This window comes from Gopherus flavomarginatus, chromosome 2 (assembly GCF_025201925.1).
Source record: "Gopherus flavomarginatus isolate rGopFla2 chromosome 2, rGopFla2.mat.asm, whole genome shotgun sequence".
Classification (NCBI taxonomy): Eukaryota; Metazoa; Chordata; order Testudines; family Testudinidae; genus Gopherus; species Gopherus flavomarginatus.
Window position 1 is genome coordinate 160473519 of NC_066618.1, and position 24493 is coordinate 160498011.

General features: G+C 40.7%; 1 protein-coding gene across 1 annotated transcript; it reads right to left on the reverse strand.

Moving 5' to 3' along the window:
- Positions 1-553: 553 nt before the first annotated feature.
- On the reverse strand, positions 554-23021 carry ADAMDEC1 (ADAM like decysin 1). The gene is made up of 9 exons (XM_050939752.1): positions 22872-23021; positions 15295-15407; positions 14071-14147; positions 11896-11974; positions 9812-9888; positions 8449-8641; positions 7036-7098; positions 2532-2603; positions 554-733 (listed from the first exon to the last, which is right to left on the reverse strand). Exons 1-9 carry the CDS (start codon positions 22921-22923, stop codon positions 554-556), a joined length of 906 nt encoding a protein of 301 aa, XP_050795709.1. The 5' UTR covers positions 22924-23021.
- Positions 23022-24493: the final 1472 nt, after the last annotated feature.

Here is a 24493-nt window from a genome sequence, read left to right on the forward strand (position 1 = left end):
ATGTAAACATGTGCTTTGATAAACCAGGCCCAGTTGGCTCATGCCAGAATACTGAATTGGGCACCTCTCCGAAGTTTGGATTCAGATCAGAATCTGGGTCTGAGCCCTTTATTTCAGGCCCAGATAGCTAGATAAACAGCTGCAAAATTCATATCCAGCTCCTCATTTGGATATTAAACTTCCCCCCTCCAAAATGCATGGGTGCTTGACTCCATCTCCATTCATTTTATTTGCATTTATACCAACACTTTGCATTGTACCACATTTTATAGTGTTCCTGTTTTGCTGGAGCTCAGACTAGATGAACATAACAATCTCTTTTGCCCTTAAAAACCTATAGGTGAAATGCTAGCCCCGTTGAAGTCAATGGAAAAACTCCTGTTGACTTCAGCGGGGCCAGGGCTTCACCCTATCGATCTGTGAATATTACAACCCACTGTTTGAAATGACAAAACTAGGACCCTTATAAACTGCACCTCTGGTTATCTTTTGTAAACAAATTTCTGGGTACAAATTCTTCTAGCATATTTGGAAATACAAGAGGAAAAGGACATCATACGTACGTGAGTAACTGAGCATTGTCATTCTTCTTCCGTTTCAGCAGGTCCGTTTGACGCCATGTTGAGAATTTGTCCAGCGTGGTGCCGGCTGAAGAATTCACAGTAAATGGATCCCCAGCTGACCAGATTTCTAGACCAATCAAAGCCACATGAATGTTTATGGCTTTATAAACCTGTCGTAAGGAGAGATCATGGACAGAAGAATTAAGAAGTAAGTGAATAACGTAGCTGAAGTCGACGTACTTAGATCGACTTACCGTGGTGTCTTCACCATGGTGAGTTGACTGCTGCCACTCCCCCGTCAACTCTGCTTGCTCCTCTTGTGGCACTGGAGTACAGGAGTTGACGGGAGAGGGCTCGGGGATTGATTTATCGCATCTAAACTAGACGCGATAAAACAATCCCCACTGGATCGATTTGCTGCCGGCTGATCCGGCGTGTAGTGTAGACATACTCTAAGTAACTTATAATTTTTTCGGACAGCAGGGACTTATTCTGATAACATTTGATCATTTCTAAAACTAAATGAACTTTTCTGAATTCTGAAATTCCAATGAAGTTTTGAAACTTTTAAAAAAAGGCAAAAAATATGATTTTTCTTAATTCTGCCTCTTTCCCCTTCCCTGCCCCCAATTTTTGGACCATCTGAAGAAACTGTCAAAATAAGTCCCATTTTGAAATTGTAGCAGCATATTTAAAGAAATTACAAACTAAAGAGAGGAAAAAATGTGGAAATTTTTTACACCTTCTTTTTAATGAACTCTAATCAGTTCTTTGTAACAATTGCTAAGACCTGCTGATGCTGTAAACCCTTCCTTAAAATATCTGATTTAGTTATATAATTATTTCTCCCTCACTTCTGAACATATAGCACGGGATATTATGGACATGTGGCATACAGTCGGGACTAGATCTCTAGCTGCTGTGCTAGTAAGGCTCTTTTACCCTCTAAGAGTATGTCCAGACTACCCGCCGGATCGGCGGGTAGTGATCAATCTATTGGGAATCGATATATCACATCTCATCTAGACGCAATATATAGATCCCCGAATGCGCTCCCGTCGACTCTGGAACTCTGCCAGGGCGAGCAGCAGAAGTAGAATCGACGGGGAAGCCGTGGCCGTCGATCCCGCGCCGTGAGGATGGGAGGTAAGTCGAAATAAGATACATTGACTTCAGCTACGCTATTCCCATAGCTGAAGTTGCGTATCTTACATCGAGACTCCCTTTTCCCCCCACAGTGTAGATCAGGCCTTAGAGCAGTATAATATATGGGGCATTAACGTAAATGAGAATCAGGCACATGGAATTGAATTGGATTGATTTATCATATGTTTAAAGTTAAGCACATGCATAAGCATTTGGAGGATTGGAGCCTAACTGTATAAAAATGCAATCTATAAGAATCTTGGCATAGAGTTTCCTCTTAAGGAAGAATTTTCTTTGAAAATTTGATGGAAATTGTAAGGTTTTGTGAAGAGCTGGTCTTTTAATTTTTAAAAAAAAGACCTTTGTAGTGTTTATTATAATTTTGCCTTTTACATGAGCATGGATTGCCATTGACTTGACCTTGTGTAGTAAGTTGCTTGAGCGCAAAGATGGTGTAAACCACTATGTTGATTTGGCAGCGTTTCATACCCACTTTTCACTGCTGTGAATAAAATGTGCAAGGCTTGGGGCAGTAAAGAATCAGATCCAGTGTCGACAGTTGTTTTCAGCCAAACCATTGTGAACTGTGAGGAAAAAATTCATTAGTTTGATATCATGGTTCTGCTGCTTTTATAGATGTGAAGGCACAGATTCTCCTTTCATTTTTTCCATCTGATTCTTTATTTCTGCTTTATGCACTTTCATAAATGCCAACAGATCCAATTTTCTTCATTCTTTTCTAGGTGTAATTATAGAAACCTCCCAAGACTGCAAAACTTAATTAATTATGTAGCATTTTTACTTAATAATAACAAGGCTTACCATGTTGATGTAATTGATTATTTCAAAAACCCGTGTTCTTATACTCGCCATGTTGCGGTTGTACTTCCTATACTGCAAAAATAAATATGAAAGCATCAGTAACAAGATAAGGGAAAAAAATAAAACGACGATTGGGGAAAGAAGACCTGAAACATTTCAAATAAAAATGCACCACAAATTAGTGGTCTTTGTTAAAGTGAAACGAAGGTATTAGTATAGCAACTGATCTCAGTTTACTATTTATCGCCTGTTCATATCATATTGTATATTTCAAATCGCTCACATTGTATGATATTCAGCCCTTGAGCAGAGAGAGCACAAGGCCTACTGAAGTCCCCCACCTTATGCTCTATTTTATGCATCTAAGTGAGACTTCAGTGATGCACAGGACCGGTGCAAGGATGTTTCGCACCCTAGGCGAAACTTCCACCTTGCACCCTCCCCCGCCCTGAGGTGCCCCCCGCCCCACGGCAGCTCCCCCCCCTCTTCCCTGAGGCGCCCACCTTGCGGCAGCTCCACACCCTCCACTCTGAGGCACCCCCCCTGCCCCAGGTCACCCCTGCTCCGAGCACGAGCATCCCGAGCACGCCGTGGCTGCTTCACTTCTCCCGCCTCCCAGGCTTGCGGCGTCAATCAGTTTAGGCGTCGCAAGCCTGGGAGACAGGAGAAGTGAAGCAGTCATGGAGTGCTCAGGGAGGAGGAGGAGGAGGAGCAGGGGTGAGCTGGGCGGGGAGTTCCCCTGTGTGTCACCCCCCACTTTACTTGCTGCAGGCTGCCCTCCCTGTGCTCCTCTGCACCAGCTCCTTCCGCCTAAATGCCAGTGGCGACTGGAGTGGCCGAATATCCGGCGCCGCGGTTGCTGCCGAATAAAATGATGCCCCCCCAAATCCTAGTGCCCTAGGCGACTGCCTAGGTCGCCTAAATGGTTGCACCAGCCCTGGTGGTGCATAGACCTTGTATTGCCTGTCTGCACAGTAGTGAATTTCACCCCTTAGTCATTGAGAAGTGAATAGCTATTTGAGAGCAGATGGTGATGTTAAGAACATAAGAGCTGTCATACTGAGTCAGACCATGGTTCATCTTGTCAAGGTAGAGTAACCAGATGTCCCAATTTTATAAGGACAGTCCTGATTTTTGGGTCTTTTTCTGATATAGGCTCCTATTACCCCCCACCCTCAACCCAATTTTTCACACTTGCTATCTGGTCACCCTATGTCCAGGACCCTGTCTCCAACAGTGGCCTGTAGCAGAGCTTCAGTGGGAGTGTACAAAACAGGGCAATTATGCAGTGATCCAGCTGTGTCTTCAACTCCCAGCTTCTGGCAGTCAGAGGTTTATCTTCACTCTGAGCCTGGGGTTATGTCTCTGACCATCTTGGCTAATAACCATTGATGGACCCATCTGCCAGGAACTTATCCAGTTCTTTGTTGAATCCAGTTATACTTTTGGCCATCACAACATCCCATGGCAGCGAGTTCCACAGGATAAATGTTCATTTTGTGGAAAAAATACTTCATCTCAGTTTTATTAAACCTGCTGCCTATTCATTTAATCAGGTTACCCCTAGTTTTTGTGTGATGTGAAAGAGTAAACAGCGCTTTTCCATTCACTTTTTTCGCACCATTCATGATTTTGTAGACCTCAATCATATTCCCCCGTATTTGTCTCTTTTCTACATACAGCTACACATTGCACTATAGGTACTGTAGCCCGCAACACCTACTGTACTGCAATCACAATAGTATAGGTTGAGAATTCAAGGCTCAGGGACTAGGCCCCAAATCCTGTCCCCCTATTCTTGTTTTTCTTTGTCAAATAACAGCCGTTCTAGATATTAAGCCAGGTCTTCAGCTGATGTAAATCTGCATAGTGCCATTGAAATCAATGCTGAGTTACACCAGCTATGGATCTGACCTATTATTTTTAATGCACAGTGCCTAGAGACTGGATGACCAGCACCTGTAAATATCTAATGTTACGTCAACACTGAAGCTGGGAGCGAGTCTCCCAGCCCAGGCAGACAGAATAGTGTTAGTGGAGTTTGAGCTGAATATCGGTGTGGTTTGGACTGCAGCTTAGGCTCTCAAGCTTAGGCGGCCTGGTGGGCTTACCCTGAGGGGCCTGCAAACACTTACTATCAGGTGTAGCATTACCATAAGTGTTTATGAATATTAAATCATTGGCACTAGTTCTCATAATAAACACAAAGGGCTTGATTCAAAGCCCATTAAAGTCAGTGGAAAGACTTTCCTTGATTTCAGTAGGTTTTGGATTAGGCTTTACATCTGGTAGTGTTTTTGTATGCTAAAATAGAAGGTGCACAACCCAGACCTGATTCTGATCACAACCGAAATCCACTTTTCACCACTGATTTCAGTTGATTTAATCCTGATTGACACAAGTGCAAGTGAGGAAGAATCGGATTTGTAGAGTTTCAGAGGATGCTGTACAAAAGTGACAAAGTAGCCTAAACTCATACAGATCTGAGTTTCTTCCTGTCCTTTTAGGGTCTGGTTTACATTAAAGCCCCTTTACACTGTTCTGACAGAATAAGGAGCCTTAGAATAGGTGTAAAGTAAAGTTCCACTCACTCTAAGGCCTCTTTTCACTGTGGTGTAAAGAGGCTGTAGTACAGATGAGGCCCTTAGAATCTAAAAAAAAAAAAAGGTAATAGCAGGTTTTATGAAAATTAGTTTAAAAGAGATTGCTCCTGGGCTGATGTCAAGTTTCTGCCTTTGGAAAATATTTAAGGCTGAGTAAACTTCCCCCTGAAAACTGGGACATATGATGGAAGTGTCATACTTTCACAACACCAAATATAGTAATGTTCTTAGAAAATATGCTGATAGGGGAAAAAAAGAAGAACCAATGACGACGATTTGGAAAAAAAATTGTTCTAGTTTTTGTTCATTATTTTTCATGCCAAGATGATTCGCCTTTCCTGGTACTGCACTGTTTTAGTTAATGGAAACACATTCATTCGTGATGTAACTTCCAAGTGTTGGGTCCAGTGGATGAGAGGAGCATGAATCAGTAAGCATGAAAGTGTCTATCAGAAATATGATCAGCTGTGGACATGATCCTGCAAACACAGGTTGCTTAACTTTAAGCCCATTGGTAACAATTGAGACTGCTCTTGTGCTTGAAGTTTAGCACGTATTTGTTTGCAGGATCAGGACCTTTTTATAATATCCATATTTTACCTACACAGCAGGTTGTGTAACTGATCAGCTACAATAGCTCAGTGGTTTGAGCATTGGTCTGCTAAACCTAGGGTTGTGAGTTCAATCCATGAGAGGGCCACTTGGGGCAAAATCAGTACTTGGTCCTGCTAATGAAGGCAGGGGGCTGGACTCGATGACCCTTAAAGGTCAGGGTCCCTTCTAGTTCTAGGAGATAGGTATATCTTCTTTAATTTAATTTATTTAGTTACGATTCTCTTGTATTCAAAATCTCCGTCTTTATTTGCAAACCTCTCCTGGCTCATAAATACTTCTGGTGGCCATAACTCTCTCTGCTCCTCTCCACATTCCCTCTGGTCAGGTGGGCCCCAAATCCTTGAAATGCTGCTGAAAATACTTGTTAAAGGTATTGGGGACGAGATGGTGGTCAAGATCACACAGCCAATGAGCTGATCCTACACGCTATTCTGCACATGTGGACCCCTGCGCTTCTGCAGAGTCCCACTGGGGTAGATGGGGGTTCCACCTGGGCACAGTGATTCGCTTGTGTGAAGCAGCTTGTGGGATCAGGGTCAAAGTGTATCATGTGGCTAGTCCACATTGAGGATGACAGCCTCCTGCTACTACCAGTTAGCTCATATGATATCCTGTCCTGAGCCTCTTAAAGGCACAGCACAGAACCTGCAGCCCAGGAGGACAGAGAAGATTATAGTGGCTAAGTCACCTTTGGGTTCTGCCTGCTCCAGGACGCCTGATATAATGTAGATAGCCCTGGGGGTCTATCTCAGTTATGGCAACCTTGTCTGGGATTCTGTAGCCCTGCCCCAGCACGCCCCATAAGCCAGGGCTTAAGAAGGATCTTCAGAGGACAGCTTTACAGCTGTCTTTCTCAGTGCCTGCTTTAAGGGAATCCTCCCATAGCTGGAACTGGGGATTTTAGGTTTCCTTCACTCCATTATAGCTCTCTTATGTGGTGCAACTGGGGAAGGCATGTGGGATAGGCTCTCACACTAGTTGCAGGGCAACAGAGAACCAGGCCATACACGTATATTGTCATACAAAAAATGTCAGTATGTCGACAAACATTTTCCAATCAGTCTTACTTGAGATCTATATTTGGCTGTCCATTGTGAATTTCAAATCTTCATAGGGCAGGATCTTCCTTGCTCAAAGTTGGCTTAACACTGCCCGCCGCTGAAGTCAAGGATAATACTCCCATTTGTCTCAATGGGAGCACAGTTAGACCAGTGCTGAGTGCTTTGAAAAATCAAATCCATAGTTGTTGTAAAGGTAAAGTGAAAAATGTTCGTCTGAATACTCACCGCAGCATTGTCTACAACTATGTAGACTTCAACATACTTCTTTGCTTTCAGGTATTCCTTTTTCTAAGAAAAACATTTTGCAAAAGATGGTTAGGACCTGTTCTGATCTGCCCCCTTTAGATTCAAGAAGAATATTTTATAATCATATAATCTCTCTCTCTAAATTACTGAGAGTGGAAATACTGTCATCCCCATTTTACACTTCAGAAGCTCAGGGTCAGATTTTCAAAGGTATTTAGGTGCCTAAAGATGCAGACAGGCACCTAGTAGAATTTACAGAAGCACCTAAGTCAGTTAGGTGCATAACTTCCATTGATATTGTTTGGCACCTAAGTCGCATTGACTAAGCCTAAATACCTTTGTAAATCTAGCCTATAGTTCTTTTTTTAATTTAAATTAATTAAATTTTGGCCTTAGATCAATACGCAACTTGTATTGACCAATAATATTCAAAACTGTAGTGGGTGAACTCAATCCATTGATTCCCCATTGGCAATTGCATGCTTGTATCTGCAGCTAGAATTTGCCTTTATTTGTGTTTAAAGCTGCCTGCTACTATGTTAATTAACACTACGCAAAACTAATGGAAGATAAATTGCGTTCCCTTCAGCTATGTACAGGATTCAACAGCTTGAGTCACATTTCAGATCTGTGAGTTCATATTAAAAATGTATACCTGTCAAGGCCACATTTTCAAAATGCCTCCAAAAATGTGTGTGCAAACTGTGCCATTTCCATGTGCAAAATGTGCATTTGCAGATGCAATATTTGCACATTAAATTTGGGCCGTTTCAGGTGTAATTTGGATGGATGTGTGCATTTTTCATGCACAGGGACTGATTCTGATGTAAAGGAGCTGTAACTGAGGATCAGGCCCACGGTTACAGAAGCTGACTTTAGGATTGTATCTGTACTGATTTAAAACTAAATTAACTGAAAACGGATAATATTTTCCTCCTTTTCTAAGCTGTGGTTCCCAATTAAAACAACAAGTTATACAGTGTAGCAACCTGCATGGAACTTGGAGGGAGAAGCACAGGTTGCAGGAGAGAAGTATTCAGAGCAGGCACCAGGAGTCAGTCTGTGTACACATGGCTAGAATGCTAGTCACAGTTGCAGAATCTCTATAAATAGGTGCTTTAACGAAGAACCCATTCAGTTTTACAAGATGTAATTCTCTCCTGGAGTTACCCAGCACATACAACATGAAACACGGATTGCCTCTATTCCAGCAACAGCATGGTGAATCCCTCACTACACCTAAGATCCTGTCTCACATTGCCCTTCTAGGTAGGAATAATTGATTGATTATTTTCAAAATATGGAGTAATTCACCCCTTTATGCCTGAATCACAAAAACTAATTCTCAGAAATGTTCTTAGTGATTTAGTTTATCTTCAGGTTGATACTCACTTCCAGACTGGTGCTGGATCTAGAGGACTTTTTGATAGGATCTTCTGATTCCCAGGTAGTGTTGGTTACGCCACAAGTTTTTGGGCCTTCAACATCTTCCAGGTTTTCATATTTAAAGACTGCATGTTCCTCGCTGTCTGTGAGCTTCAGGGGTTGGATAAGGTATCGTTGACCATGGGTCTTGAAATATCCTCTGTGAAACATTTTTTTAAACCCCTCAGATCAGAATGAAGGTGAGATCTTTGAGAATCCATAGGATTTTATCAGAATAATGACGACTCACGTTTGTGGAGTACTTTTCTTCCCTAGTATAAGGATCACACTACATACTGGTATAACGGTACATAGTAGAATTTTAACAGCCCTCAAATACAGTACACAACAGGAAGTAAAAAATGCCATGAGAAACTGAAATTCTAGGGGAAATTAGGTTAGAAAAGTAAAACTACTCAAACTGGAATTAAGCCAGTGGAACAGAATTCTATTCATGACTTTTATACAGATGAGCTCTGACCAGAAAATGGAATTTTGATTCCATGGGAAATTTGATATTTTGGCGTTTGTGTTCATCCTAATTCAAGAAGAAAAGATTAAAATTGTGCAGAACTTTTCATTTCAGTGTTTTAATTGGAAATGTCAAAATGTTTTGTTTTGACATTTGTGATCAAAACAAAATGTTTTCACATTCCGAAATCAGAAGATTTCATTTCTGTGTGTTAACCTGAAACAAAACATTCTGACAGAGAATTTTGCTGAAATCAGTCTTTTTCCCCAGAAGATTTCTGTGTGGATGAAACCCCATTTTCTGATGGAACAATATTCCTTTTAAAATTGTTTAACTAATGTTCCCAGCCCTTTAAATTGAATGGAATCTTTAATGGTTACAAAAGGACAGATTTTTGAATTGATTGTCTCATGCAAAAGACTGGATCTCCATCAACACAGCTCCACCTAACACCATATTCAAGCATATTCAAGCACTGGTTTATCACGTCCTGCTGAATTATCAACATATCTTCCTACAGCACATCGGTGTTCCTTTAGTTTCCTATCTAGTATTAGAACCAGAGTGAAAATATGCAGTTGCACCCCCTCCAAACAATTGCTGACACCCTCTGGGTTTTTCTTTCTTTTTCTCTTTTCTTTATAAACAGTTTTCTTCAGGAGATCTGTAGGATAACTACTCAGACCCATTCTCATAGTGATTTCACCCTTATAAAGCTAAACTTTTGAGATCTTACTGATTCATAGCACTGGCTGCAACTGTGACTATAAATAAAGAGCAAGGGAACAAAAAGTCTTGTAGATTAAAAAGTACATTCATGTATCATTTCACCATGAAGACTATTAGCTACAATCTTACTTCAAACCACTGCAGGCACTGATGCTTGCTTCTGAGTCATTATCATTTTGGATGTGACCGTCGTAAAAACAGTGGTCCTGTCAGGAAGCAATGATAAATTGTCATATTGGGCCAGATCTTCAGCTGGTGTGAACTGGCTTAGCTCCAATTACATCTGTAGCATTATGTCATATTACATTATTGGTGGATATGTCCCATTTGGAGATGATTTTCTCTGAATATTGTAGTTTTTGTTTTCTATCAAATCTGAGTTACGGTTCTCTGGTCAGAAAGGAGACTGGTACCCTCTCCACCATTTACTTTAATTGCCTATGCTTTCAAAAGGAAATTATGACCTGTGGTACCTCCTGCTTGAAATGGAAATGGAGGGTGACAATTCCCAGGTCAGTTACAGCAGCTCCGTTGTTGGTCTGTTGGCACAAAGGTGACCTAACTTTGGCAAGTCTAACCAGCACAGGCTTTCCCCTCCATAGAAGAATCTTCCAGTGGATTACAGCTGCCAAGTTTATTTGCCTTCTGTTGCCCTGATTCAGCAAAGCACTTTTTCATGTACTTAACTTTAAACATGTGTTTCTCATGTTCTCAAAGTTAAGCATGTGCTTAAATGTGGAATAGGGTAGGATTACCCCTGTATTTAAAGTTAAGCACATGCTTAAGTGCTTTGCAGAATCAGAGGTTATGTTCTTTCAGTATGACGCCAATGCAGGAAACCTCTTAATTCTGTGCTTAACTTGAATATGATTAAGTCCTGTCAAGTCCCATTGAAGCTAAGAATATGCTTAAAAGTGAACATGTGTTTGAGGATGAAATTTTCAGATGTCCAGGTGATTTAAGAACCTAAATTCCAATAGAGCCAAGTGGGTTCAATGGGATGTCTAAGTCACTTGGGTGCTTTTGAAAATGTTACCCTAACTGCTTTCTTGAATACAAGCTTGTGAAATGGCATTTAAACCCACATACAAATGTACTTTTCATTGCTCATGGATGCTGGCTTTCACATTACGGTTTAACAGCCATTCATCTCGATATGTCAGCTTCTTTACAATGAAAGAGGCATTGACGAAAGGAACATTATTAGAGAAAATAATAAACAATTGCTGTACACTTCATGCTGATGCAAGGTACGCTGAAAAATGTTTAACCACAGAGCAGTATGAGCAAAGCTGGAATTCCTCGGTCATACAGCGTATCAGATGTCCGTGCAGCATGCCTTGTTTGGAATAATCTTTAACCAAATGCAAACTTCCATTTGGTGAGAGAAATAAATAGAAAAATGAGGCATGGCCTCTGTAATATTAAGAAGAGGAATCCTGAAGTCCTTACACAGATTTTACCCATCCAAATTTCTATTGTTACTCTTGCCTTCTCCAGGACAAAGAATATTTATTGCTGCATTTCAAATTGTAATTGTTAAAAAAATACAATGAACAATGGCTTAAAATAGGGGAGTTTTGTAGTTCAGTGGGTTAAGACCCACAGACATACAGTTAATTAAAAAAAAAAGCTTGTACAGTGACTGCCTTTGTGCTTATAACTGAGTAACTGATTGGTCACGGTCCAAGGAAGCCATCTGGTATAACCTGTAATACATTTTAATGCATCTGCTATGTGGGTGGGAGGCAGGGTAAGTGTGTGAGTGAAGGTGTGTTTATCTGAGTTCATGATCTCACTGAGATTGGGCTCGTTAAATGAATAACTTTGCTCCTTTTGTGAAACTAAGTTATGCATACAGAGCCATAGAATGTTTAGTCTCAATGGGCCCCATTCCCTTTCCTCTGGGAATTCTAGCAGGTTGGGAGATGTGTTCAAAAGCTATAGACATGAAAAATGTTTTCTTTGTTATAAAGAAAGCTATGGTTTGGATTCTCAAGTGGTGTAAATCAGTGCAGTTCCATTGAGGTCAAGATACACAACCTCATTCACTCATTCATGAAGGCGAGTGAAGCTATGTCAGTTTATACGAGCTTAGGATCTGGACCTATATGTTCCATTAAAGAGTGGATTGTGCTGTTGCTAATATGCCGGTGAATCCCCCATGGAACACCATGTGATTACAGATTTGTAGAAGAGCCTTCGTATGTTACCTTGATCTGAGGACTTGTTGTCACTTCTCGACCCTCATGTGAGTAATGAGTTTCAGAGTAATCCTTGGCAAATAGATCCCTGGAAAGAATACAATGGGCCTGTTATTCCAGCTAATAATGATGCTGGAGTAATCAAGGGAAGAAGTAATTACATAATGAGCTTCAAACCATTTTTTAAACACTAGTATGCACAGTGTTGTTATTTTTAACATCAAAAGACTAGAGAATTAAGACCGCTGAACAGTTAGGCCTCTTCACAACCCTTATCCAAACAAAGAGACTTCTAAAGTCAAACCAAAGCCTATTCATTGTATTAATATAAAATAACTTCCTGAGAGTACAAAACTATACCTTTTTAAATACATACACGGGCCTGATTCTTTCTTGGGCTACTACACCTTGAGTAGTCATTTGTGCCAGTTTGAAGTGAGCGTGAAACGCTACTATTCTGATGTATTAGTGCTTTCCACCCACTTTGACTAACATGCAGAGCAATGGAAGATCTGGCTCATCTATGTACAACACACACACATATATAGAGATTGATCAATACTTTCCATTATTACCCTCTGTTTTCAGTTATTTATAACTTTGTCAAACTCCCCGTGGGGATGAAATTGTCCATACTTGGTTCGTAGTTGAGGCTGATTTTTTTTTTCACTGTAAGTCTATCTACATTTAGAAAGACATACATGTAAGTGTAGATACAGAAATAGTAAAACACTAAACATGTGGACATGATATCCCTGGAATACATTCTTTTAATTCAGCAACCACTGAATACACTGCATTCATTTTGCATTCTGACTTGCTTGCATGCACACTGATCACCAGTGGCTCAGTCTTGCAAGTTTCTGAGCACTCTGGTCCCAGACCACAAAAGCACTGAACAGATGCTTAATTTAAAGCAACCAGAGCAGTCCCACAGAAGTCAGTCATGAATTGGAGCCCAATTCACTTCAGCTAGTACTAATGTTCCAAACCTCTATGAGCAATTCGATGGATCATCATATTTTTAAAGAAAGGAAGCTAACACCAAAAGGCTTCCCAATTCCTCTTCCTCTGCTCCCTTCAAATAGTTTGATTAGCTTAAAACAGAGACTAATATTTATTTGTTTCTATTTCTATTTCTGATACATTTAATATAAACCGATTGCCACTTTAAGGAATAGTTACACAATCTTTAAAAACACGCCACTTAAAACGTACCTAAAATGACACAACATCAAACATAAAGAATTCAAAAGACACACCCAGCCAATGCAAAATAACGATTACACGTTATTTCATGTTTGCTCTGTATGGTCCGATAGTGTTCTGATATTCTCTGTTTTGTATTATAGCCTCTTCTCTATGTACCTTGCATATACTATATGTATAGACTAAACTCATTAGGCCAGGATATGTTTCTTATTTTGCAATATTAATTCAGAACCCAGTAAGATTTAGAAGTCTGATCACTTGTAAAATGTCTATTATAATATTTTCCAGTGTGAGAGCACCTACACACTCGCAAACAGGAATCAAAGCTCCACTGCATTAGGAAAAGAACAAACATAACACAAAGACAACCCCTGATGCACAAATTTTATAATCTAGGATTTAGACAATAAACCACAGGTTAATTTAGACTAATAAGTAGGAGTGAGAGAGCAAAGTTAACAGTAAAGGCAGCTATGATTTCATAAATGGGCACTAATAGTCTGTCTGCCTACCTATCGCATTTTTATAATTTATTCCTTATGAGGATCTCAGGATTCTTCATAAATGTGAATACACAATATCCCTGAAAGTCAGTCAGTATTATTATTGCCTATTTACATATAGGGAAACTGAGGCATGGACAAGTGTTCACAAGTCATGTTTGCTGCAGCCAAGGTTTTCAAATCCAACAGAAAGCAGCAGGAGCTGGAGGAATGTCATTACAATCACAGCAAATGTCATATATCTGTTCTGGAGTTGTGGCATGCTAGCCAGGCTCTGCTATAGTGCCGCTGATTCTATTCTATTCTGTTAAGGCTCTTATTTTGCTGCCATCACTATGATATCTAAGAGTTAAAATTTCTCCCTAAGTCCCATTTACTTTTAGAAATTGTATCCTGAGTGCTTTATAGTATCTTTTTCCAGTGACCTGAGTGATAGTGATAATGTTATAAGAAAAGAAATTGAACTTACTTATTTTTTTCTAGATGAAGTATCACTTTCTCACCGTTGACTTTAATTTCATATTGCATCCTGTCATCATATCTTGCCTGCAAATATTTGAGTGTTGTAATGTTGATAGCAATAAGCACCAGCCTCACTGTGAATTTACTGGTCTTGAGACCACTAACTCCCCCACGACAATAAACTCGCTGGCAGTTCTAGACTAAGCATCAGTTTTTAAATGACGTTAATAAATTGAACTCTAAAATCTAAAGTCTGCTCTCAAAGGTACACGTACAGCTCTGCTGACTTCCATAGGAGACTCTACTTCGCTTAAGACCCAGTTCTGGAAAGCACTTGAGCACATACTTAACTTGAAGCATGTGAATAATCCTATCCCTATTCATCCAAGCACCTAAGCATGATCTTAACTTTAAGCATTTGAATTGTTTTAGCTGAACTCAGTGGTATGTTATATCCCTTTCCCCTACCCTTTGTCTGTCTTTTCTATTTAGATTGTAAACTTTTCAGGGCAGGGACCATCTACTACTCAGTTTATTCAGTGCCTAACACAATAGGCACTTGGTGGATCACTAGGCACTATCTCAATAATAGTAATAATTATTAAAGTGCTTAAAGTTAAGCATGTGCTTATGCTCTCCTGTGTTGGGGCCTTTATTCATAGATCTCAGGACAGCAAGTCTTGCTGCCCCATTTGACAGATGGAGAAAGAGAGGCCAAGAGAAGTCAAGTGACTTACTCAACATCCCCCAGCATGCTGGTGGCAGAGCTAGGAGTAGAACTCTGTCCTGAACCCTACCCACTGATTTGTTCCACCACCACCCAAAGGTAGATTGGAGGATGTGGCTCTGTTGCATATTTTGGATCTAAAATACAACACCCCAGAATGCTAGGTGCTTCTGCTCTACTGTTTTCCACTATCCACCGAGCTCTACTTTTGAGCAAAAAGTGCCACTAATGCCAACTAATGAGTTGGTTTACACTGTGAATAAACATATCATCATGAACTAGGAGGAGACTCACCAATCACATTTAGACTTTGCCACCTACTTTTACTGTGTGACTATCATGGCCTGCCCTTGCAGGGGAATGGATTCAATAGTCTAGTTATTCTGTTCCATTAGTATGATCTGATGTCTGGATCTAACTTATCTTGAAAGTTAAGTACACTCTGACCCAAGACAAAACTATCCCATTCCCATGCTAACAAATAAAAAATGCCTCCTTTATTACCCCTTTGTTGGGATTTTGATTTCCTGCTACATCTCTTTTATGTAACGTGTGTAGTTTGTGTGGATATACCACTTCGTAGTCCTTCACCCCAGGTAATTCCCTTCGTGCAGTCCCTAAGGGAAACAAAAAGATTTGTCAAAACAAATGTATTTATTTTTTAAATTCCATAGATTCTAAATGCTGTATCATTTTATTTAATTTTCATGCATTTCATAGAATTGTATTTTAGCACTGCACAATTTTTATATCAACATGTTGGGCAAGATTTTCAAAATGTCACCTTTACTTGTGCATTCACTGTTTTGCAACTGATGCAGGTGAGGTCAGGTGGTTCTGTAGAGTTAATGATCACCAGACTCTATTACAGAAAGTCGTGTAAATTAACAAAGAATTCCTCCTGTATGGTAGGTAAGTAAGTTTACAGTATTCATGGGTAGTTGGGACTGGGAGCAATGTCAGATTAATTCTTTAGAGATATTTTCAACTAGTCTTTTCATAGAAATAGTTCCAGTTAATCCTCCTCCTGTAGCATGTTTCACCTATTATATCTTACTGGGCGTGATTATCTGCATGTGATAGTTGAAATTTTTTTCTCTTTTCTGCTTTTTATTGTCGTCTTTTTCTCTCCTTTTGTTCAGTCCTCTCCTGCTCCCTGCTCCTGCTTTTTATTTGGGGTTTTATATAGGAGTATGGAATATGTTTAGTTCCTTATGAGAACACTTCATACCAGCTGTTTTGTGATCAATATAGTTGTGTACAAGGACGTTTGTAGGAGAAAGAGTGGTTCATAGATTTCAAAGCCCGAAGGGACCATTACAATCAGCTAATCTGGCTTCCTGCATAATACAGTCCAAGTGATGCTGGCCACAGGAAGGAACTGTAAGAGATGGCAGGAGTGATATCAGACTCTTAGACTGAGGGTGTGCCCATCATGGTTGATTGGATTCATAGTCTGTGTTTGTGGTTAGCCCCTCAGCTGCTGCTAGAATATCCAGGGATAGCAACAGCCATATTGGCTTTTTTCTCATCTTCAGCCGGCCAAGAGGTTACAGCTATCTCTTCTGGAAGCAGAACAGATGACCACCATGTTTCCTTAGAACTGAGCTTCCATATTGCATTCCTCATGCAGAAACTATACCCAGTCCATAGCACAAGCAGTTGGACACCACCTGGTGCTGAATCCAAACGCAACACTCGATTGTGCGGCCAAAATTTTCAAAAGTGACTAGTGATTTTTTTGGTGGCTTGGATTCTGAGTGTCCAATCTGCAACAACTTTAGAGGGCTTAATTTTCATTAAGGGCTAAGCAGACGTGCTCTGAAAATCAGGCCCTGCTAAAACATCTGTCTCAAGTTGAGCATTGGAAAAATTGGACACTAGTCTCTTTTGAAAATTTGTCCAGAACTCATTAATAGCCTGGGCTGAGCCTGGGCTGAGACTGTACCTTTCATGTGTGAGACAGGTATTTTTATTAGCCCTATTTTGTAGGCATAGAAAGGGTAAGTAAGTTGCATAGCGAGTCAGTGGCCCAGCTGAGAATAAACCCCAAGAGGCTAGATGGCTAGGCATGTGATCTAACCATTTTTCTCTGCCCCTCCTCACTTGAGTAAGTTGGAAAATTTGCATCAAAATGTCCTTTTTTCCTATGGAAAATGGCTTGTCAATGAAACATAATTTTTTGCCAAAAAAGTTCTGGTTTTGTCCAAAAAAAGAGGGTTTTCACTGAAAACCTGAAAATCTGAATCTTTGTATGCCAAAATCAGAAAAATTTCAGAGGGAACTATCATAGGGAAAAAATACATTTCACAGACCGCATACAGGTGCTTGCATACTAGAAGTATCAGATGGTAGAATATGGATATTTTATCCAGCAAAGCGTATGTATTAGTATGGCCATGGGATTGGACCAATCTCATTAATTAACTCCTCTTGAGGCTAGTTAAATGCATTCACACAAAAGCACTGTAGATATCCAAGACCAGAGTGAGTTCAATGCCAAAAGGCCCTGAGGCTATGAAACTTTGATAATGACTGACTGACCGCACACTTCACTGTGAACAGATGTGCACAGCACTAATCATCATGCCAGAATACAAGAAAACCAGTTAGGTAACCAGGGAGCCTCATGGTTAGTCAGTACATCAGCATGTGCACATTTTGCAATACCCAGTAGTTGTCTCCTGTGCCATTATTGCGTGGGAGAGCTGCAGTCTGTATTATGGGTCAGATTGTACCTTGATAGGCACCTGCCCACACTGGGGGCATTTCAGAGCTTCATCAACTCAGTGTTAGCTTGAGGGTGGATAGTTCTTTGGGGCAGGTGCATCTGGCTATCACAGGGGCTGGTGAGTAGGTGTGGGTGGGGATTGTGTTAAGGAAGGTGCAGCAAGCTACCCTTCTCCCATCCTGCTTTCCCCTCACACAGTGCATCTGGCCATCTTCACTGGTGGGTGTGCAGATGGGAGCAGGACCATAGCTCTTTTGGGGTGGATTACAAGCAGATGGATGATAGCAAGGAGTTGACCATGAGCTGAGGAGGGCCTGGGGGTTTCAATTGTACCTCCTCTGTGCAGAGCCAGCTCTGCATTCCTTCTCTTGCTCCCCTTGTGCTATCATGATCTGGCCCTAGTCATGTTGCTAGTGCTCTTTTGCCAGTGTGTCTCTTCTGTCCTACCTCAAGAGCAAAATTCTCCTCTCAGGGCTCTCAAATCTCTATTGGGTATAATGCTGAGCTTAGGGTAGGAGAGCGAATTGCATTTCAGATGGGCATTGTAGATTTGGCTGTGGGAGCTTAGCCCTTCTTAAATTATTAGCTAAGCCTGTAGCTCTGGCTAGATGTGATTTTGCTTCTAGATCCCTCTGTTACACTTGACAAACTCAGATCTCGGAGCAGTGCACAGAAGAAAGACTGGAACAGAGCATCTGTTTCAAGGCGCATGAATGGTTTTTGAAAAAATCTGACCTATTTCATGTTAACAGGATAATTTGTGATTGTTTCCGAGTGGGAGGAATATAAATAGAATTTCCGCTCAGGCTGCAGAGGATATGTGGCACCTGTGTGTCTTTTATATACTAGTGCCAGCTAATGTCTGTTTACTCTAAATATTATTCCATCATGCTGTACACCGGCCTCTGCTGAGTAACCCCATGATCTTAACCATGGGCACACTCCTTCAACCTTCTGTACAACCCCTTTATTGCATTATATCTGAGGCCCCAATGCAAGAAAGCACTTAGGCCCATACTTCACTGTAAGTCCGATGGGACTTAAGCACATGCTTAAGTGTTGTCCTAAATAGAAATGCTTTCTTGAATCCGGGTCTAACTTAGTTTTTAATCTCTTTGCAGCAGAGAACTTGTATATATTAGATAGCATCTAGCATAGCATTAGGTACGATTAGCATATTACCTAATAGCTGTAACAGACCAGTTGCACAGGGGTCTTCCGAGATAGTTCTTTCAGGAAGAATTTGATTGTTCTGGATTGCTACTGATTCCTCTGTGATGTTGATCATTACTAGACATATATGTGGGTATATACATGAATCCATCTATCTTCCTATCCCAGGTGGCTGCTGTGCATCTGTTACTCCTGTATTATTTCCATCTACCATGATCTCCCCTTCAACAAGCTTTGAGATAGCAGAAGCCATATGACTTATGCACTGGACCAGTGGTTCTCAGATTGTGGGTCAGGACCCCAAACTGGGTCGAGACCCCATTTTAATGGGGTCGCCAAGGCTGGTATTAGACTTGCTGGAGCCAGGGCCAAAGTCTGAGCCCAACCACGCAGGGCCGAAGCCTGAGTGCTTCAGCCCTGGGTGGCGGGGCTCAGGTTACAGGCCCCCTGTGGTGGCTGAAGCCTTGGGCTTTGCCCACCTCAGGGTGGCAGGGCTCGGGCTTTGGACCCCTTTCCTGGGGTCCAGTTGTAATTTTTGTTGTCAGAAGGGGGTTGCAGTGCAATAAAGTTTGAGAACCCCTGGTCTAAACTATTCCAGAGAAGATCTAGCTTTGTGTCCTCTGGACACTATTCTGTATCCGCAGAACAAACAGCTCAGCTAAAACTGCTGACATTTATTCACGTTATGAGGCAATCAGAAATAGTCGCACAATGGGAGGGAAGGCCCTTTTATCATTCCCAGCAGAAAGAGGATGCATCTGGCCCCAGAGTGTTCTGGGCCAATGGGCAATATGTCTCGTAGTTTTTGCATTGCTGCTGCTAGAAGCAGCTGCCAGGCTGAGAAAATATTTGGTAGCCAAAAATGTTCTCTTGTGCTGCCTTCTGAGCAGTATTAGCCATTGCGTTGAAAAGTGATCTGAATGTAAATGGCTGTACAGTGCTCGCTACATCAGGTATGGAACAATGACTAGAACTGGTACCACTGAGGTTCAGCCTATCCTAGCTGCTGGATCTGGATCAGAGTATTACGGTTACTCTGCACCTGTTAGATCTCCATATCCCTATAGCTTCTTTATCACCAATCCAGAACTGAGTCATTAAATATTCTCTAATATCTATGGTAACAGATGCTCTCGTTTTCCAAGCTGCTCTTGTTCCCTCATCCTCTAATCCAGCGGTTCTCAAACTGTGGGTCAGGACCCCAAAGTGGATCACGACCCCATTTTAATGGGGTCATCAGGTTTGGAGTTAGACTGTCTGGGGCCCGGGACTGAAGCCCAAGCCCAAATCTCACTGCCTGGGGTCAGACTTCGGCTTCAGCTGTGGGAGGCAGGGCTCAGGTTACAAGCCCCAAGCCTGGGTATGAAGCCCTGGGGTTTCAGCTTTGGCCCCCCACTTGGGTGGGCTCATGCTTCAGTCCCCGCTCCTGGGGTCATGTAGTAATTTTTGTTGTAAGAATGGGGTTGAAGTGCAATGAAGTTTGAGAACCCCTGGACTGGACTACAGCCACTCTCCTGTTTTGGACAGATCACCCCATTGTGGATCATACACTAGTACCAGTGTGATGTGGTGTGCAAGCTCTTGATATCCCTGTCTGGAGCATGGAGCCACGTCCAGAATCCATTAGGATCACTAGAGTGAGAGGGCAGAAGTAGAAGTATGTGCAGAAGTAGAATCTGAGGTTGGGACTCCTGGGTCCAAATTGGAATGAAAACCAAAAAAATTCAAAGTTTCCCCCAAAATTATTCGGGGGGAGGGGGGAGGACAGACATTGTTTTGGGCCATTCAAAGCATTTCATTGTGTTAAAGTTGAAATGTTTTCTTCTGATTTTTGACTTTTTAAAATGTTATGCTGTATCATAATTTATAATATAAACTAAAATATATTTTGTAATGAAAAGTCATTTCAATACATACCTTCAAAATGCTTTGTTCTGAAAAGGTCAAAACACTTCATTTCAACTTTTGTTTTTAAAAAAGGGAAACTTTGTTAAAATTGACACATTCCCATGGAAAGTTTCTATTTCAATGACATTTTTGACCTGCTGTGGCTGGTGGCATTTGAAATGGACTGGGCAAAGCACTGGAAAATGTGCTGGAGGTAGGGAACATACATGTACGTGATGGAGGTGGCAGGAGAGACATCTTAGATGACCCAAATGGCCTTTTTCCATCTCCCCTTGTGCACGTGCATATGTTGTATGTCTGTCTGTATAGTAGTGAAGTATGTGGTAGAGGTATTGTGGTAGTAAAGAGCTTACTAAGGGTAAGAAGTGTTTTTCAACTTCTGCACATGAAGAACATCAGTGTATCACGACCTGATTTTCAGAGGTTCTCGCACATGTGACTTCCCTTGAAGGTGTTCAGAGTCCCTGAAAATCAGATTCTGTCCTATGAGACATCACAAGGCCTATGTACCGCATAAGCCCCCTTTAATCCTGTTGCATGAGGGTGAATTTCACCCTAAGGGACAAATTTTCATGGGTTCAGCACCTACATTTGGGACTAGAATTTCAAAAATAGGTCAGCTCCTATTTTAATCACATAAATAAATGCCAGGTTTTCCTAAAAGCAGCAAAGAATCCTGTGGCACCTTATAGACTAACAGACAGGTTTTCCTAAGCACTCAGGACCCAGCATCTCCCATTGTGACACTTGTAGATAGATTTTCAAAAGAGCTCAGCACCCAACGAATGTTACTTTCTATGGGTCTGATTTTGCAGCTCCTCCATTTGAGAAGTAGTTCCTTATGTAAATAGTTTGAGTGAAATCAGTGGGTCTCTTCAGTGAATAATGTGAGTGAGCACTAATCAGAGAGTATGAGTTCCTGAAACAGCCCCTAGCTTGGCTTTGACTAGAATAGGAAAAGTGATTGAGTGTTGTTACTAAAATCAACCTAACCATAATTTCCTATTGCAGATTCAGGGTAATGCCTTTAGCTTGATTTTTAGGAAGTCAGATTACAGCCTTGGTTGCTCAAGTTAGGTTGGGTTTAGCTAGGTAGCCTGATCTAAACCTGACCTTTTCTCTAGTCAAGACAAGCCTTACAGTTTAATACTTTTGGTATGTATTTCATATGAGGATTTTTAGCTACAAGATTCTGGGTGTGTTAAGTAGGCAGTTATATTTTGTTCTGTTTCTAATAGTTTTCCTAGAGTCAGTTCTTCAGAGTAAATGTATGGTCATCTTGTTTTGCTTCAGGCATGATTTTAACTCAGTTTTTTCTAAGCAAGAAATGGATTCTGGATCTGTTACAACAGGTAAAAAATTGGCGATAAGGCATAAATAAATACCTCAATTTCCCAACCATCTTAAATCAGGAATTAACACCACTAGTTAGTGTGGATCTACATATAAAAATTAAATCTCTTTGACCAAGATATATAAAGTCTCAAGGGGAAGATTTTCAGAACTCTTCTTAAGAAAATGCATATAATTCCATACACAAATGTGTTTAATTCTGTGCATAATATGGTGTGTGAACTGAAGACAATTACATGTCCAAGTGACCATGAATTGCATGTGCAAATGTGTGTATATTTGTGCATGTCGTGGTCTGAAAATCTGCTCCTGATTCAAATAGCAAGCAAGCAAGAATACACTCAAAAACTAATGTATGGCACCTTATATAGAATACAGTTAAATAATTATACGTACTTAATATTGGGAAGGACTTAATATATAATTATTTAATCATATTCTGGGTGATCTCAAGATATTATCCTGGTGCTGCATAAATAGACGTTTATCATTCTATTTCAATTGCAAGTAGATGACTGTTCATTTAATTCCAATAAAAAAATTATAATTCAAATGTTGTAAAAGCAACAAATTAGCCAAGTTGAATAAATTCTCTCACAATTGTCAAAAAATGGCTTTCTCACTTCCTCAGAACAAACTTGTTCCAAGGCTTGACTCAATCGGGTAACTATTTCTTTACTAATCCGCCTTTCTTGAGAATTTTAGTGATTACTTTTTAACTTTGGTAGTGAAACAAAAACCTCTATTTTCAGCAATGCCATTGTCTTCAAGTGACTTCATTTGGTGTGAGTACAACAAATGCAACCATGGTTCTTCAGTATCAGCCACCTGTTGCTAATTAAAAGCTCACAAAAGCTATAGACACTTATCAGTCACTGTACTTAGCAGCGATTTGATAAAAGGAGAAAAAACTTACCTCGGTGTTGAGAAAGGAGCAAAACTGTAGAAATCAGAAGTACTTTAATCATGTCAGCTAAGCCTGGAAAGCAGTCTCCTTGCTTTGAGAAAGACTGGCCTCTAGCTTCTTCCTACTTTAACCTGCCCTGCCTTCTGCAGTGAAGGAGGGAGACTGGGTCCTTCGGCTTTATTCTTGTTCCTACATGAGGAAGTGTTTACTAAAGGTGTTGCACAATTTTCAAGTTACAGCAATGCCACTGCAGGCGGAAGTTGCTGCCAGTTAGTTGGTGTCAAGTGAATTGTGATCTATTGATTGCTTCTTTCAAATGATTTCACAGAGCTGCTGCCTATTGCCAAAGGGACTGGAGTTGTCCGAAGGCTCTTTTTGTTTAGCCTGGCTGGTAGAAAACAGACATGGCTGCTTACAATGCAGGGGGCTTTTCTTTCTGTGCCGTTAGAGTTGGGATTATATGTATGTTCATGCCTTTTACATGTAAATACAGGGTTAGGGAAGAGAGAATCAGAGACTGTGGAATGTTGACACCTTATACTTCCATGGAGATTTAAAGATATGCAATGGATTTCAGCACCACAAAGGTTTCAGGTCCTGACTTATCACCATTAAATCAATGTGAATTTCAGTTTGTGCTGATTAACATTTAACTTGTAAGGCAGGGTAGGGCTCTGAGCAATGAGTAAGGGGAAAGTAATGGCCAGTCCGCGAATCATTTCTATTTTTTAAACACTACACTCATGTCCCCTCCCCCATGACGCCTTCATTAGTGATGTTCACTTTGGGCTGATGATGTAGATTCATAATTACAGAGAAGTGAAAATGGAATTCATGAAATCAATAATGAGAACAACTCAGAAGTCAAAAATCTAGAGGGGAAGAAACAAGTAAGTTTCTACAACTTAGACCTTGCCTACACTACAAAGTTGTACTTCTTTAACTATACCAGTGCAACTAAAGCAGTATAAACCCGCTAGATTGGAAGCAGTTAGGTGAATAAAGGGGCTTTATGCCAGTTTAGCACTGAGAAGGTTAATATCTATGTTGGTATAAGCCATCTTGATAGGATATAACCCTGTCCACACTCGATTTTTCCCCCCTGCTATACTATATCAGCAAAAATTCCATTTCCTAACAGAAGTAGTTATACCAGAAAAACTTTCAAGTGAAGAACAGGCCTTACTTAGGTGTTTAAACATAGTTTTAGGTGTCTATTTCAAAGCATCCCCATTTCGAAATATTGGTATTAACCTCCATGTTTTTCAGTTTTAACCCTTTGGTTAAAACAATTTGATAACATGTATTTAATCTACAGGGTGCAGTGAGAGTTAGGGGTCTGTCTGTCTGTCAGTCAGTCAATATTGTAGGTCTCAATACGTTGAGCTTTCATGAATAGTTTAGATTCACAAGGGTTAGTAAGACAAGTCCAAGGCTGATTGCAATATGTGAATCTATCAGTAGAGGTAGCAATTTAATAAAAACTGATTCCAAGATAAGGGCCCAATTCTCTATTGCCTGATACTTTTTGTAGTCATTATACTAAGCTAAAGCTATTGCAAAGTGGGTGTAAAACTCCACCAAATTAGAATGGTAGCATTTTGAAATCACTTTGCATTTACTTTGCACTA